Source organism: Ambystoma mexicanum, chromosome 11 (genome assembly GCF_040938575.1).
Source record: "Ambystoma mexicanum isolate Mex_15411 chromosome 11, UKY_AmexF1_1, whole genome shotgun sequence".
Lineage (NCBI taxonomy): Eukaryota > Metazoa > Chordata > Amphibia > Caudata > Ambystomatidae > Ambystoma > Ambystoma mexicanum.
In genome coordinates, this window is record NC_090934.1 from 848,062,701 (window position 1) to 848,077,904 (window position 15,204).

Sequence of the window (15,204 nt, forward strand, 5' to 3'; positions counted from 1 at the left end):
CTACTCAGTCCCTCATGGTACCTTCACCAGAATTGATTATATGTATATCTCAAGCGGCCTATGGGAGGACGCATTCGGCGCAGAGATTTCCCCGATCACCTGGTCGGACCACGATTTGGTATTAGTGGAACTGAATTGGCAGGGAACTGTCCCCAGAAGGTCCAAATGGAGGTGTAACAAATGCCTATGGAAGGACCCAGTGTTCCACGTGGAGTTGGCCAAAGAAATTGGGGAATATTTCAAAACCAATCACACTGGAGAGTTTTCGAAGAGAGTGGTAAAGGAAGCAGGGAAGGCGACATGGAGAGGGATTTCAATCAGGGAAGGGGCAAGGAAAAAGAGGGAGCGCACACTAATTGAAAATAGGCTGAGGTCGGAAATTAGCCAGCTTGACAAACAGGCTTTGTGAGACTACCGAGGGGTGTGAGGATAGGGTCTTGGAGGCGAGGATTGAAAAGGGAAGAACTCAGACTCCTGAAGAAAGATCCACTAATTAGAAAATTGCAATCCCTGAAACAAAAGATCTATGAGAAAGGGGACACGACGGATGTTCTACGGGCTGCCAGACTGAGGGGACCGCGAGCCGAAAGGTGGATGGAGGCTATAGAAGGGGTGGATAAAACACAAGACCCAGCGACAGAAGGGATTCAAGAAGCATTTGCTTCCTTCTATGAAAAGTTGTATGAAACTGAGGCGAACCCAGAGGCGAGAGACATAACAGCCTATCTGGCGGAGATCCGCTGAGGAAGCCGAGGCACTGAAGGCCCCAATATTGGAGGAATAAATTAAGAGAGCAGTGGCGAGATTACCAATGGAAAAGGCCCTAGGGGAGGATGGTTTTACAAGACCTTCATTGCCCCTCCTTCTGCCGTTCATGGTAGAATTGTTAAATGACATCCTCGAGACGGGGGAAGCCCCGGAAATCGTCTCCCGTGCACTGATAACAGTGATACACAAGGAGGGCAGGGACCCCCGGTTATGGTGATCCTATTGCCCCATTTCCCTTCTGAACATCGATGCCAAGATCTACACACAGGTACTGGCAGCAAGACTTGAGAGGTACATGCCCCAACTGATCCACCCGGATCAAGTGGCCTTCATAAACCTTGCCCCTCATTTACGAAGCTTGGGGATGGCTGACGCAGAGAAGGCCTTTGATAGGGTGAATGGGGCTTTCTTAAGGAAGTGCTCACTAAAGTAGGTCTGGGAACCAGGCTCAGGCGGTGGATAATTGCAGTTTACACCCCCCCGTCCCAGGCGTGCGTGGCATTGAATGGAGGGTACTCCCGCTGGTTTGGCCTGAGTAGGGGTACGAAGCAGGGTTGCACCCTTTACCCCGACCCTATTAGCTCTCTCGCTGGAACCATTAGCCCAGGGAATCAGGGAGGACCCCCAAGTAGAAGGAATATTGGTGGGAGGGGTGATTTACAAAGTTCCATTATATGCAGCTCTACTCTTGCACATGAGGCACCCCTTAACCTCCATACCCAGGGTAATTCAGTTGATTGAGCTGCACGGAGGCCTCTCTGGTTTTAAGATTAATAGGGCAAAATCAGTGCTTTTCCCCCTGGATAGGGACAGGGTTGGTGACATTAATAGGTTTACCCCATTAGGGGTGCATGTTAATCTGGGCACACTTAAATACTTGGGGATCAACCTCAGGAGGGACAGACACCGGAGACCTATTTGAGGCTAACTTACCCCCAACTGCTGTCTAAATATCAGGCAGATCTGGTCAAAAGGAATGCATTGACTATATCATGGCTCAGCCACCTCAATGCCCCAAGATAGTATGCCTCCCGAGGTTCCTCTATGCGTTCCAGATGCTCCCGATCCAGGTCCCTGAAGCCTTCTTCCGTGCGATAAGGGCGGTTATGGAACAAGTTACTTACCTATAACTGTTCTCCAGCATGGGTCTGGCAGGATTCACATGCTCATGAATATTCCCCGTCGTCAGGCTGGGAATCCTCGGTAAAGAAAAAATCAGTATCAGTTTTGTTTCTGATCTGTCTTTCTTAGTAGTAACCAATCACTGGTCTCTGGGTCATACTGCCCCCAGCCAATGACTGCCCTCTCCCTGAGCCCCACCCCTGGCAGCCATCCTCGGATTTTTACCACATGTTCGAGTGTTGGGAGTCCTCGTGCTATAGCTCTCGAGCTTTTACTGCATTTTTGCGCTTTTTCAAAGAGATTTCTCATTTTTCGGTTTAATCGAGCCTCAAGCTCCACCGTTTTTACTACCGATCAACGGTCAACCGTTTTGGATTTTTCGATCCCACTCAAGGGTGAAGTTTTCATCGAGTTACGCTTCTTGGAGGATTCCAGAAGTTTCTGAGGCCTACCTCGCAGACTAGAGGTCATGGCCCAGGAGAAGGGAAGCTCGACTCCCGGCAAACTGTTCAGGATCTGCCCTGGATGTAACCTACAGAATGTGTTCAAGGAGGACGAGCATTTGAAATGCCAGATCAGAAACGAAACCGATACTGATTTTTTTACCATAACTGACCTGGACGGGGCACTGGGCATAGGGACTCTCTCAGTGTTCTCATACTTTCAACTAAAGGGGGTGAAAACGGAGGGAGCATGGAGGGACAGGATACAGAGGGACCTTACCCCCTTCGAGAAACTCTTAGACAAAAATACAGACATGAAGGGGTTGATTTCGGCTATGTATGGGGAACTGGTAGTCGCTGGGAGCAGGTCCCCGGAGAAATTGAGACCGAGGTGGGAAAGTGACATGGAGAGGGAAATGGATCCAGCGCTCTGGAGAAGATTATGTAGGTGGGCCTCTCAGACATCGATCCTGAGTCAACACAAATTGTATTCCATCAAGCTCCTCCATAGGTGGCAATAATACCCTGTCAGGCTCTCAAAGATGTTTCAGGCTGTGAGCCCCTTCTGCTGGTGCTTTTGTGGGACTAGAGCTGATTTTCGGCATATTTGGTGCGGTTGCCCTCATATACAAGTATTTTAGGATTAAGTCCTGGGATGGATCAAAAACCTATAAGGGATCCCCGAACCAAATTGCCATCCTGATCTTGTTTGGCATGGAGGAAGTGGAGGGAGAACTGAGTAGATTGACTGGGCTGGCAGCACCCCTGCTGCTCGCAGCATGGGCCTACCTAGTGATGAAGTGGAAATGTGCTGAGACCCCATTTAAAAGGGATTGGATCAACGAGGCCCTGAATATATGCATCATGGCAAGAATAACTGGTGGGCTGCATGGCAGGGCAGCTCCGCATGAGAGGATATGGGGGGAATTCACTAGCAAATATTTGAAAACGGGAATGTAGAAAACTGCAAGAACAAGGGTTGATTGTAAAAGGACTTTTCGGCCGGACTCGAAGCAAATGTGGTGAGCTTCACCCTGGGGACTATTTTCAGCTAGGCAGCACCTCATGATGTGATAAAACAGCCATGCGGCGGCCAAGGACACAAGTGCTTTACATAATTACAATGCTCGCTACCTCAAGTCAGCTGAAGGTTCTTAATGGTGATTCTATTTAGCTAAAGAAGATTCCGGTTCCATGGGGTAGGGGTGTGGGAACCAGGAGGCGGGGGTGGAAAGAGGGGTATTAATTAAGGGGCATGGGAGGTCTTTGTCCATTGTGGTTTGATTTTCCTGTCCATATGGTTTACTGTCATGATGTACCAAAATTTGCAATAAAACAAAAAATTAAATATTTATATATTTTTTAAAAAGCATGTCTTGGAGAATGACGTGCAAATTAACATTGCCAATACTAAAATCCTAACTTTAGGGCGTGGCAGAGGCAAGAAGAGGCAAACGTTCAAATGGTTCCTGGACACTACTTTAATTGAAAGAGTGGAATCATATCTGGGGATGAGAATTTTTAAGAGCACTGTTGAGGTCCATCACTTTCGGGTCAATCAAGCACTCAGCCTGAAAAGGAAGTACTGTCGTTTTTCAACGCTACCTATACTGGAATTCTACGGGACTAAGGTGAGCAACATTGGGCCAGCCTAGAGAGTACTTTTTTGAAAAAGGTACTGGGGCTCCCAAAGTCGGTGCCAACCCAGATTATAAGAAAAGAACTGGGGCTTACATCATTGAAAGCAAGAGCTGAATGGAAAGATCCGACATTGTGTACAAAAGAGGCTCTGCGAACAACAATTCTGACCTTAAAGCAGAGACAGAAAACAAACCCAAGAGTGTGGGAAAAAGCTGGAATTTGGCATGTAGAGACTTATTGGAAGATTTAAGTGTCTCAATTGAGGAACTGTGATCTAACCCAAATGGGGTTAAGCGAAAACTACAGGAAAACGCTTGGATCCTAACTTGCGAATAATCAACTAAACACAAGATGTTTAAGAACTTAACTAACTAAACAAAAGCATTGGGGAGATTACTATTATATCTAACCAAATTCCCAGATCCATACTACAAATGCCATTTAATGAGAATCAGATTAAACCTCCATGCAACAAAAGAGATTCTCTCGTCGAGATCGAACATGCAGATTTTGCAAAATCAAGGGTTTGTTGGAAAATCTGCAACATATTTATACACGCTGTCCGGCCCGAACTTCAATGAGAACACTTTTCTTAGCAAAATTTGTGGAAGAAGCCCCAAACACATCAACGGAGGAATGGTTGGACATATTTTAAGAGGTGAGAAAACTTCCTTGAAGATAAGCACTTAAGTTTCTAAAAGAATGCCTGGAAAAATTGTCAAGCTCAGGAAACTTTTAGTTAAACTGAAGAATTATCTTTTTAACCTCACTGATGAAACTAAGAGATTGCTAAATGTTTAAATAAACTAAAATGCAAAAAAAAAAAAAGAAATCCATGATCCTTGGTAAGGCGCACTGCCCAGTCAGTGGGAGGATCTGACACAGATAGAAGCACATGACACCAAGAGCACTGGCAACCACTAGAGCCAGAAGCTGGTTCTCACCATTTCTGCTAGTTACTCAGAATGCCACATTGCAGTGTGCGGGTTCTGGCAAGGACTTTGCTGTGTGCAGCGCCAAGTGGCTTTTCAGGACATTGTGGTCATTGGTAGTCCTCAGGTTAAGAGGTTCCTTCACGCTGTAGGGTCGAGTTAAGATTAACTGGATGAATTAATGGATGTTGTGGTCCACACATTAGGTTACAAATCATTAATGATAATAAAAGTCTTCTTATATTGAACTTTATGCACAATTGCTCACTATTCTTAGAGAGGCACAGCAGCACCCTACTGATGAGGTCCAACCAGACCGAAACACATTGCCTAGCATTTTGGTGCTGGACTGCCCCAGGGCAGGACAAATACTGATATGTTTTGGATATTTCTCCTCTGTGAAAGATAGTGAGGTAAAGACTCTGGGTAAGGCTCTCATAACCCGGACTAATGTCTGGCAGAGGACTCCCAAGACACCCCTTGTTATTTGCCTACTTCCGATCTCTACATACAACCAACTGCCTAAATGCAGGCACCCCTAGATGACTTTATACTGTCTTATGCTCATATCCTAAGACAGAAATAATCTTTCTCCAACCTCCAACAACAACCACTCTTCTCCCTTCTCATGTCAGTTCCCCTTGACGTCCTCAAGACCTCAATCATGGCTTGCACTTTGTGGGTCTCCGATAGCAACCTGAAACTTGCAGATCATCAGAGTCACTGCCAGCATAGCCAGGATCAACGTCAACATTAGAAAAATATATCCATATCTTAACTAAACTAAAACTCTAATCTTTACTCTAGTTCTCAAGATCCTTCTCCACCTCTAACACCACTGCCATTGTGCGGGATGGTCGTCGAAAAATCGCTTTATGTTGCTGCTCCTAACCTCATGTTCAAATCCATCCATGGTGCACCCTCCCTCACCACCCCCAACCTCTCACTAGCTTGATGTCTGCACTCTACTGACCACTTCCACTCAGACTCTCCACTTATTGTCACTCTGCAACCTGTTACCACACCCCTTCCCGCTGGCCTACTTTTTAGCAACTCAGAACACTCCACTGCAATGCTCATCCACAGCATCTAAGCCATTTAATTATTGAACTGTTCAAAACGAGTTTCAAATTCCACCTGCTGGCCACTGAAGGGGCCTCCATACCCTCTGTATTCCAACAGACAGCCTTACACATCTCCCTTGCGTTCCTCTTACAGGTTTAAGCTATGTAAATTGTAATTATGTAAATACTGACTAAGCTGTTAATGTCATAATATTTATGTTTTATTATCCTGTGACTGTTTTATGTACCCACATTACCCCTGCAGCAATCAATTTACCTAATCCAGCCCAATATGCATCTTCTAAAGTCACCCCAATCCGGGACAGTCTCTGCCAGCTGTTTACTCTGCACATCATTTATGTTTGAAATGACATCCTGGTTCCTCAATGTATACAAATACAAAATTATGGTAGTGTTCACTGCCTGATTCTGTGTTTTGTTATAGTGATTTATGTGTGGCTATTGGGTCTTGCAAGCTACTGTCAATAGCCACAACTTTGTGTTCTGGCAGTTGAGAAAGTTCATGAGTATGCTTCTGAGGCTCTTTGGGTCCTCAGACATTGCTGGTGTTGTTCTAGGTCACTTAGCCAAAAGAAATTCAACTCTCCTTTACACTTGGGTAATTTAAGTTTATTTCTAGCAAAACGAGGCGATTTACCATTTCCATGGAATGTTGATGAGACTGATCCAGATTTACAAATATCATAAGGCTTTTTCATATAAGGGCAACCATTCATATATTCAGCGATCTGGACTGAAATTGCTTCTCCTCCTTTGCAACTGAAAAGCTGTTCCCTTTCTTGCAAACATTAGTCAGGGAATTTCATCGGCATGAACTGTGTTGATGTCTCTCTTTAAGGATGTGTTGTATGATTCAATAAAAGAAATTAAGATTCATAATAGATCTGTATACTGGGAATCCTTGAATAACAAATGAATGTTCACAGTTAATCAACTATTTAATCATGCTACTTCACTCAGTTACAACATTCCTTTCATCTGGACAATTGTGAATATTGACTCGTATTCAGATCTTGATAATGCTATAAATGTTTGGTAAATTTTGAATACTAGTAAATTGCGCAAAAGGGCTACTTTATGGTTCGCTTTTGACTCTAAAAAAAAAAGTAAAAGCAATTCCAGGTCAGAGAAGTGGCGATACGTTCCTAAGGTAGACAAGATGGTGGCCTGGTGCTTGGCAACGTCGTGGTTTGAGCTCTTTGGTAGTGTGTTTTGTCTGGGAACTTTTCCTTGATATTTTGGATTCTGCCCCATGCCATCTACTTGTTCTTCCTTCCTTTCAGATCCCAGCTCCTCCCCATGCTTACGTTTGCACAAGTTGATCTGGCACTTCCTGAGTTCTCCTAGGAGCATTCTTTGTTCCGCTTGCACTATTATTGTAAGGTCCTTGCTTTGAAGGTCCTCAAGTATTATCGATCCTAGTAAGATAGTTTTTTACCCTGTTGGCCTAACTTCTCCTGGTTTAATTTGTTGCAACAGCACTATGACCAGAGTCCTGTGGGACCCAGTGAGGTAAATCTTGTATTTTTCCCGGAACATAAGCAAAGACGAGGGCATGGTGTTGAGTGGACTTAAGGATTCAGGCCCATGCCAGATAGGTTTGCTGTTGTTTAGCTGGACCTTCCATCAATAGAGCTGTGGCTCTGCACTGAAGTGGGTTCACCTTTCCACCGACACTAGTTCTTGAGGGAAGGTTTATATAATACCTGTCACTTCCTTGAGACTTGGGCGGGGAAGACAGGGGTGCAGCTCTGCAAAGGACACAGTCCTAACAGTTTGCCAAGGCTAAAATGGTGCACAAATAGTACAGGAAGCACTTCTGCACACCAGCTGGCTCTCAGAGCACTATGGGAAGACATACCGACACAACTAACACAGTTTTGGTTATCCCAGAGGAACATACAGGGGACTCAAACATATGAAGTCTTTTTGGCACAATGTCAATCACAGTTTAGTCACAACCTTTGGCGGTTTGTGGCTGAACCGCTACGGTATGCCGCTGAGGAAGCTAAGGTAGCATATATATTATCTGAATAAAGTTGCATTGGTAAGAGAAACCCATTGAATCACACAAGAGCCTTGTTTGAAAGATTGTGATTTGTCTGGCAAAATTTACAGATCAGTTCAAACTAAAATGAGGTAAACATGCATCCTAAATGGAGATTCTAAAACTCTATCAGGGGTCTGGGGAAATTGTAGCATATGTTGCTAGATTCAAGCAATTAGTCTCTATAGCACAGTGGACTGATGATACAGCAGTCTTCTATACAGGGGTCCGGTAGGAAATCAATGCCTTTCTAGCACTTACTGAACTGCCTTACAAAGATGGCAGAGCTCATTACATTGGCCTTGTAGATCAACCAGCAACTACAGGCTTAAAAGACAAAGAAGGGGTGGAAAAGAGGAGGCCCTGGGTTTGGAATAGAAATAATACAATGAGTCCCACAAATAACAATACATTGCAGGCAGAGTAAGAGTCAATACAGGTCGGAAATAACAGGAAAACATGAGAGAGAGCCAGAGAGACAGAGTGAGAGAGAAAGCGAGAGGGAGGTGAGAAGGGGGCACTGAAGGGGTGGGGAGAATGGGAGCAAGAGAGGGAGAGCGAGAGGGGGGAGAAAAACAGAGAACAAAAATGTATGGACAGATCAGAACAACTTGGGATTTAAAAAAATGATAATATGTGCTCACGGCCTACGTGTGTGGTGGATGCTTTTGATTGTGACATATAGACAAGGAAGCCCACTCCAAGATAACGGATGGGTAGACTGACACATACAGGAAGTAGAAGCACTTCTGGGTTAGGCAGGTGGAGTTAGGTTCTTAAGGCAGACAAGAGGTGTCTTGGTGTTTGGCAATGTCCTTGTTTTAGCTTGAAGCTCTTTTGTAGTGTGCTTGGTCTGGGAACTATTCCCTGTTACTTTGGAATCTGCCCCTCGCCTTTTTGTTTTTCCTTCCTGCCCCTCTGCTCTCTCCTTTCGGCTCGGCTCCACCCTGTGTTTAGGGCCATGTGTGTTGTTCTGCCACTGTTCGGCCATTTTCCCTATTCTCCTCACACTATTGCTGGAAGGTCCTTTCCTCCGAGGTCTGCAATGCTTAGCCAGATTAGAATTTGCTTCCAGTGCTGCATGCAGCATTCGCCACACGATTTCCTAGGACAGTGTAGCAGTTGCATTGCTGTTGATGACCCAGTGTGTGCTTGTGCCTGCTGTAATCTTTTCTCTTGTTGTAACATTACCCTGTTAACCATGGATTTTTCCTTCTTTCCTTTTGAATTCTTTGCACAAGCACTGTGACCAGAGTCCTGCGGGACCCTGTGGGACCCAGGATTCAGACCGGTGCCTAATCGGTTTGTTTTCTAGGCGATCCTGCCAGCAACCGTAACTTGGACTCTACAGTGCAGTGTATTCCCCTTTGGCCTCACAAAATCTTAAGTGAGGGTTTACAGTGCCATTCACTCCATCAGGACTTGTTTGGTGAAGAGGAGGATTGGCGTTGCAGCCCCCCAATCTGGATATAGTCTCGACATTCGAAACCTAGTGAATTAAAATCAAAAATTGAACTATTATGGTAACAGGATGGGGCATTTAATATCTTCTCAGATTCTTGAGAGAAAATGTGCAACCTTGTATTAAAAGTCAGAATTGAGTCTAACTTAACTCAATCTTTGTTTTTAATTAATTCATCACTCTATACACCACAGAGAATTTCAAGTTTTAATGGCCAATAGTGATATGTGTTGGTCCTGTCACAAATGTAATGCTGAATTAATTCATATAATGTTCCCATGTTTTTTCTCTATGCTTCTTGGTCACAGATTTGCATTACTTTACTGAACATTTGCATTATTTCTGGCCGGTTAACTCTTGAACATATTATTGTGAACTCATTGGGTCATCACAAAACTTCTATCTAACAAAGTATTTAATTTGTTCATCGTTCTTTATGCTCAGGTGCTAATAAAAAATGTGAAGGAAATTAAGCATTTACCTTGAATTTATAGTGGAATCTGATCTGTTTGACTCATGGAATTTACCAATGTATTGCAAAACATATGTGATGTTGGGCATAGTAGAAGGTAGGCTATTTTTGTTTTTGAATGTTCAGCACTTTACTTTCAAGACAGATTGCCCTCCACCTCCAACACCCTCCAAGAGGTTGGAGAGAGAAAAATCACCCAGCGCCCCAAAGTTGGGGAGCGGAAAAGAGGAACAGCATCCACCCCCATTCCACTCTCACAAGGTTGGGGAGAGGAAAAGCCGCAGAGGTTGGGAGAGGAAAATCTCATGTTGGCAAGAGAGGCCCCAGAGGTTGGGGAGGGAGAGACACCCCCACCCCCACCCCCGAGGATGGGGAGAATAAATGCCAAGTGGTTGAGGAGAGAGAGAGAGAGACACCCCAGAGAATGGGCAGAGAGACTTAGGAGGTCGGAAAGTGGTACCTAAAAGGCTGGAGAAAGATAACGTGAGAACCCTAGTACAAGGAGGTGATTAAAGAAAAGGGGGAGAACTGGTGAATGGCACAGAAGGAAGGAAGAGGGGAACACCCCACAAACAGTAGGAGGCAGTGAGACTATTTGGGGAGGAGATAAGGAAAGATGGTAAACACCCCAGGTAGGGTTCAGTAAGGGAAGCATAGCAGAGGCTGAAAAATGAGAAGACCAAAGGGGAAGCCTAGACAGGAAGAAAGAGAAGGAAGGTGCCAAAGATGCACCCTCCATCTGGCAGACCAGAGGTGGCGGGAGGAGGTACAAACAGAGTGTTGAAGTTATAGGAGTGCAGAGTAAGGAAGGATGTAGTAGTGAAGATAGGGAGAGAGGAGAGAAAGAATTCAAATGAGTGAGATAGTTACAGAGGCGTGAGCAGAACAGCCAGACCGAGGACATTGGGGAGCAATCAGAAAGACCCTGGAATAGAGTCAGAAGACCCTTCCTCTGAGACACCAGCTGATCTGCCAAACACTCAGCTGAAACCACCAAGACTACACTTGGTGATCCTCACAATCCTATCAGTGCATGCCCATGTTTTCAGTGCATCAATATAGGACCCCAGGACCAAACCCATAGAGAGCCAGGTCTGGAGACATTAAGTGTTTGAGGGCACTTAAAAGTACCTTGGTCTGAGTGACTATTGTCTCATGTGGATTGCCAGGGAGGGGGACCTGGGCTTTAACCGCTGATTCCCGAAAGTGGTGTGTTGCATTCTGAGGGGAAGCCATGCTGTTATTTGAACGCGTTCACATTTGTTACTTACAAATTATACACCTTTCAGCTTCCATGCTCAAGAAGCAGGAAACCAGCTTGTCGCTGCTTAAGTGACAATGAACCAGCTCACTGTTCTGCACTGCAGAGAGGTGGCATAAACAGTATACAAAACTACTACACTATAATATATCTATCAAATTTAACCAATGCGAGAGACTAAACACGCTCAGCAACAGACAGAAACAGGCCAACAAGAATAAATCAGCAAGAGGGAGAACCAGATCAAGAGGGAGAGAGGACCAAGTCAGCAAGAGAAACAGGGAAACCTAGTGATGTGAGAGTGAGAGAACCAAATCACAGAGAGAGAGAGAGAGAACCAGAACACAGAGAGGGAGAAAGAACCAGATCACCAAGAAAGAAGGGCAATACATGAGAAAACCAGGTCAACAACAAAGGAAGGGCAGAGAGACAATACTAGAATAAGGGAGGCGAGGTAACCAAGTGACATGTCGGACAAAACCAGACAGAATTCACACAGATCAACAAAAAAGTATTAATTAAAACAACACTTCAGCCACACTGCATTAAGATGGAAAAAATAACAAACCGATGTTAAAAAATATGGAAAAGGTGTCAGCACACAGCGTCTGCCAACGTGCAAAAATGTGCAGTGACCCCAAAATATCCCCACAACAAAATTGGATTGGACTTAGAGGAGGATGGCCATGAGGTTTTCGATTGCCTGGCAGGACCATCCTCCCTCCCACCTTCTGCTCAGATAAACTCTCTGACTATGGCCCATGTTAAGGCTCAACTATTGACTACTGAATTTACACCATGAGAGACTGGAACAAATTGGGAAGTTTAACAGCTCTATAGCCCCCACTCCCACCGAGATTAAGCTCAGACACCCACTGCGATACACCATGTCCCATTTCCACAAGGAGATGCAGAATCCTATATGCACCACAACCCCATGATCAACACCATAGTATAAGAATCACACAAACATTCAGAAACCATTTCTAGAAACCCAGACCATAAGGTGATGGCGAGAGTTGTTAGGTTTCCGATCCCCTCCCAAGACTATGCTCTCACTAACCCTCAGATACATATGAAGTGAGAAGGCAGCTTGTGAATACCACAATCACAGAGGATCACTAGCGCTACAAAGCTGTGCAAATGACATGACATAGGTGAACTTAAATTCCATCTAGCATAAAAGATATACAATAAAGACAGATCCATAACCATGAGACCAAACACGTACAAAACAAGACAGACAGTATAGACCTGTAGTCTCACCGAGAGGAGGTGATTCCTGCCGTGGACGCTGTCTGGGTTGCTGATAGTGGAGTCGGAATTGTTGTTACTGTTGATGGAGAAATTGGCTCCTCTGTCCTACGACCATATGAAGAACTGAAAATGCACCATATAATAAAGTAAAACAACTAGATCCCAAACTCAGTTTCAGTATCTCAAATTGCACACCACATCTAACTCGTCAATTGACAGTGTGATCACAGAATCTGGACATCATCAATGGCAACACATATCAGGTCCATATGTTCCCAAAGTCAACCTCTGTCTTCATGATACTTAAGCAACTCAAATCCTTTTTTGTTAAACACGTTTACAATTACTCTATGCTATTTTATTAGGGTTTACATGGTTTGGTAAAAATGGTTATGGAAATACTAGAAGTAATGTTGCCCAAACTCTAACCCCTGGTCCCAGGCATCCAAAAGGTCAGAACTCTGTCCAATGGACCACACCTTGGCCCAGCCCCAGTATAGACCAAATTATGGCCACTGCTTCCAGTAAGCATAAAATATAGCCATGCTCTAACGGATCCCAATGTGAAAACCATACCCCCAGGATCTTAGTTGGTTACCTGCTTGAAGGGAATCCTTTGTTGTCGTCTGTGTTGACATGGTGCCTAGCCCACAGTCTTTATGAGAGTTCCTAACGAGTCCAGACTTTGACCCGTTACCTCAGGTTGTGAGACTGTGGCATCGATCCCCACGGATTGCCAATTTACTACCCTAATTAACCCAAATTCTATCCCTGAAATCACATCCCATTTCCAGAGGACTCAATCTCTGGCCCTTTCCCTGGGGATTCCAAATCCTATCATTTACACACATGATCCACAACACCTACTCATAGGATACGGAAACTGTGTCCTTGCCCTTTGGAATCCAAAAGGTCTAGTTTATCCCCCAAGGGATGCTAAACTTTACATGCATATAGCCAAACTATTGACCCCCTATCCCCTACAGATCCCAACCTATGGGTCAGGCACCAAGACATGAAATTCTATAGTAGTGCCCATGGGATGTCCATGAAAAAAACTAGAAAAAAAACGAATGGAGAAATGACTGCATTTTTGGGACCTAAAAACAAAAATGACTTTACTTTTTGTACTTCATTTGCTAATAATATGAGGGGGGAGACGCCCAGCACCCTTCCCACTCACCCACTACCTTAACTAATACCCTTACCCCACGACACACCTATATTTTAATTAAAAAGTACCAACATTTCAAAAACAATAAACATGTCGGTCATTTCTTCCTTTTTTTTGTATTACGTTATTTCTGCGGATTCCGTGTCCAGAAAATGTCTGACTCTGCTCCTGCATCGCCTCCACTGTGCCAATGGTGATCGGGACACTAAACTGTAATCCTTGCAGTGCCTCCTGGGTAATGCCTCACGGAATGCCAAACTCAGAATGGTGGTGGTTGTTCACAGTGAGTCCAAACGCTGCCCCCAAGAAGCCCATAAACTGGTTAAGGCACCTAGAAGCTTACACTCTGCTCTCTATCAACAAGGATCCCAAAACACTCAGTCCTTCTCTGGAGTCCTTACCACTGTGCCAACATTTCAAATACTGTTCTTTGTGAGGATAAAAAGAAAAATCCTTTCAACCTCCAAGTCATTCACTTAACTTTAAACACATCTCTCTTAGCTACTAATGCCTTTGTCCCAGGTCTCCTACCTCCTGATGTAGGTCGAACTGCTGCCTGCTGGCTGACTGGGCTCTTTCAGTCCTCCTTCCGATTCACCAAACCTCCTTGCTTGTGATGTAGTGCGATTCAAGCCCGCAGTTGTGTCTGCACTCTCACTACCCTGACGGAGACGTGTGTAGGACCCACTTCGAGAAACCTGAGAAAGAGAATCCCTGAGGAATACACACACAGTGTCAAGCGTCGAATTTGTGGAAAAAAAACGAATACAAAAAAAACGAGGGAGAAATGACCGAATTTATTTGACCGAAAATGGTAGATATTTGTGTATATTTATAGTAAATAGGCGGGTGGGGTAAGGGTAGAGGGGTGCGGGTGTCTCCCCCATTATTAAAAAAGAAGCAAAAAAAGCAAAAAGTAATTTTAGTTTTTCAGTCAAAATAAATTCGTTCATTTCTCAATTCGTCCCCCCTCCCCCGGAATGTTCACGGATATCCGTCAAGCATAGATGGCAAGAAAAGGGTGTATATTGGAAGCGGAATGAGTGGAGGGAGAGAGAATCCAGGCCACTCACTTGTTCGTCATCTCCTGACTGCTTTCCTGGTTACCAAATAAGCGCCTTGTCGGAGTAGGGGGGACCCGTGCCAACCGAGGCTCTGGGGCCTCTTTACTCTGCTAGAAGAAAGATATATTCATTCACATTCCAAGTCTAGACTTAAAAAAGCAGGAACAGATGACAAATAACACTCGCACGTAAAGCCTGAGGAGCCAGTGCAATACTGATGTGAAGGATACACATCCATACTCCAAGGTGGCCCACTACCAAACAAGGTAAACAACTGAGCCACAAACTCACACAAAATAATTAGCCAGAACAAAACCAGCAAGATCAACAGAATGAACAGCTCTATGAGGAAGGGAATCTGGAGGTGCTTCCTTATAATTTAAACTGAGATTTAACTTAAGGCAGGGCAGGACGAATAAAAGTTCAAGATTAATAGAGTAACCCCTGCAATGAATATAGGTATTGCATTATGAGGA

At 44.5% G+C, this 15,204-nt stretch overlaps 1 protein-coding gene across 3 annotated transcripts in view; it reads right to left on the reverse strand.

The window, feature by feature from the left end:
* Nucleotides 1-15,204, reverse strand: part of LOC138503813 (protein phosphatase 1 regulatory subunit 12A-like) — a 977,826-nt gene that overhangs the window by 69,205 nt on the left and 893,417 nt on the right. For 2 of the 3 annotated variants that reach the window (XM_069623833.1, XM_069623831.1), the window contains exons 11-13: nucleotides 14,738-14,838; nucleotides 14,196-14,378; nucleotides 12,500-12,613 (exon numbers count right to left, since the gene is read on the reverse strand). In XM_069623833.1, coding sequence (XP_069479934.1) covers nucleotides 12,500-12,613; nucleotides 14,196-14,378; nucleotides 14,738-14,838 — 398 coding nt within the window. The remainder of the gene's footprint in view (nucleotides 1-12,499; nucleotides 12,614-14,195; nucleotides 14,379-14,737; nucleotides 14,839-15,204) is intronic. The other variant, XM_069623832.1, reaches the window with a different exon arrangement.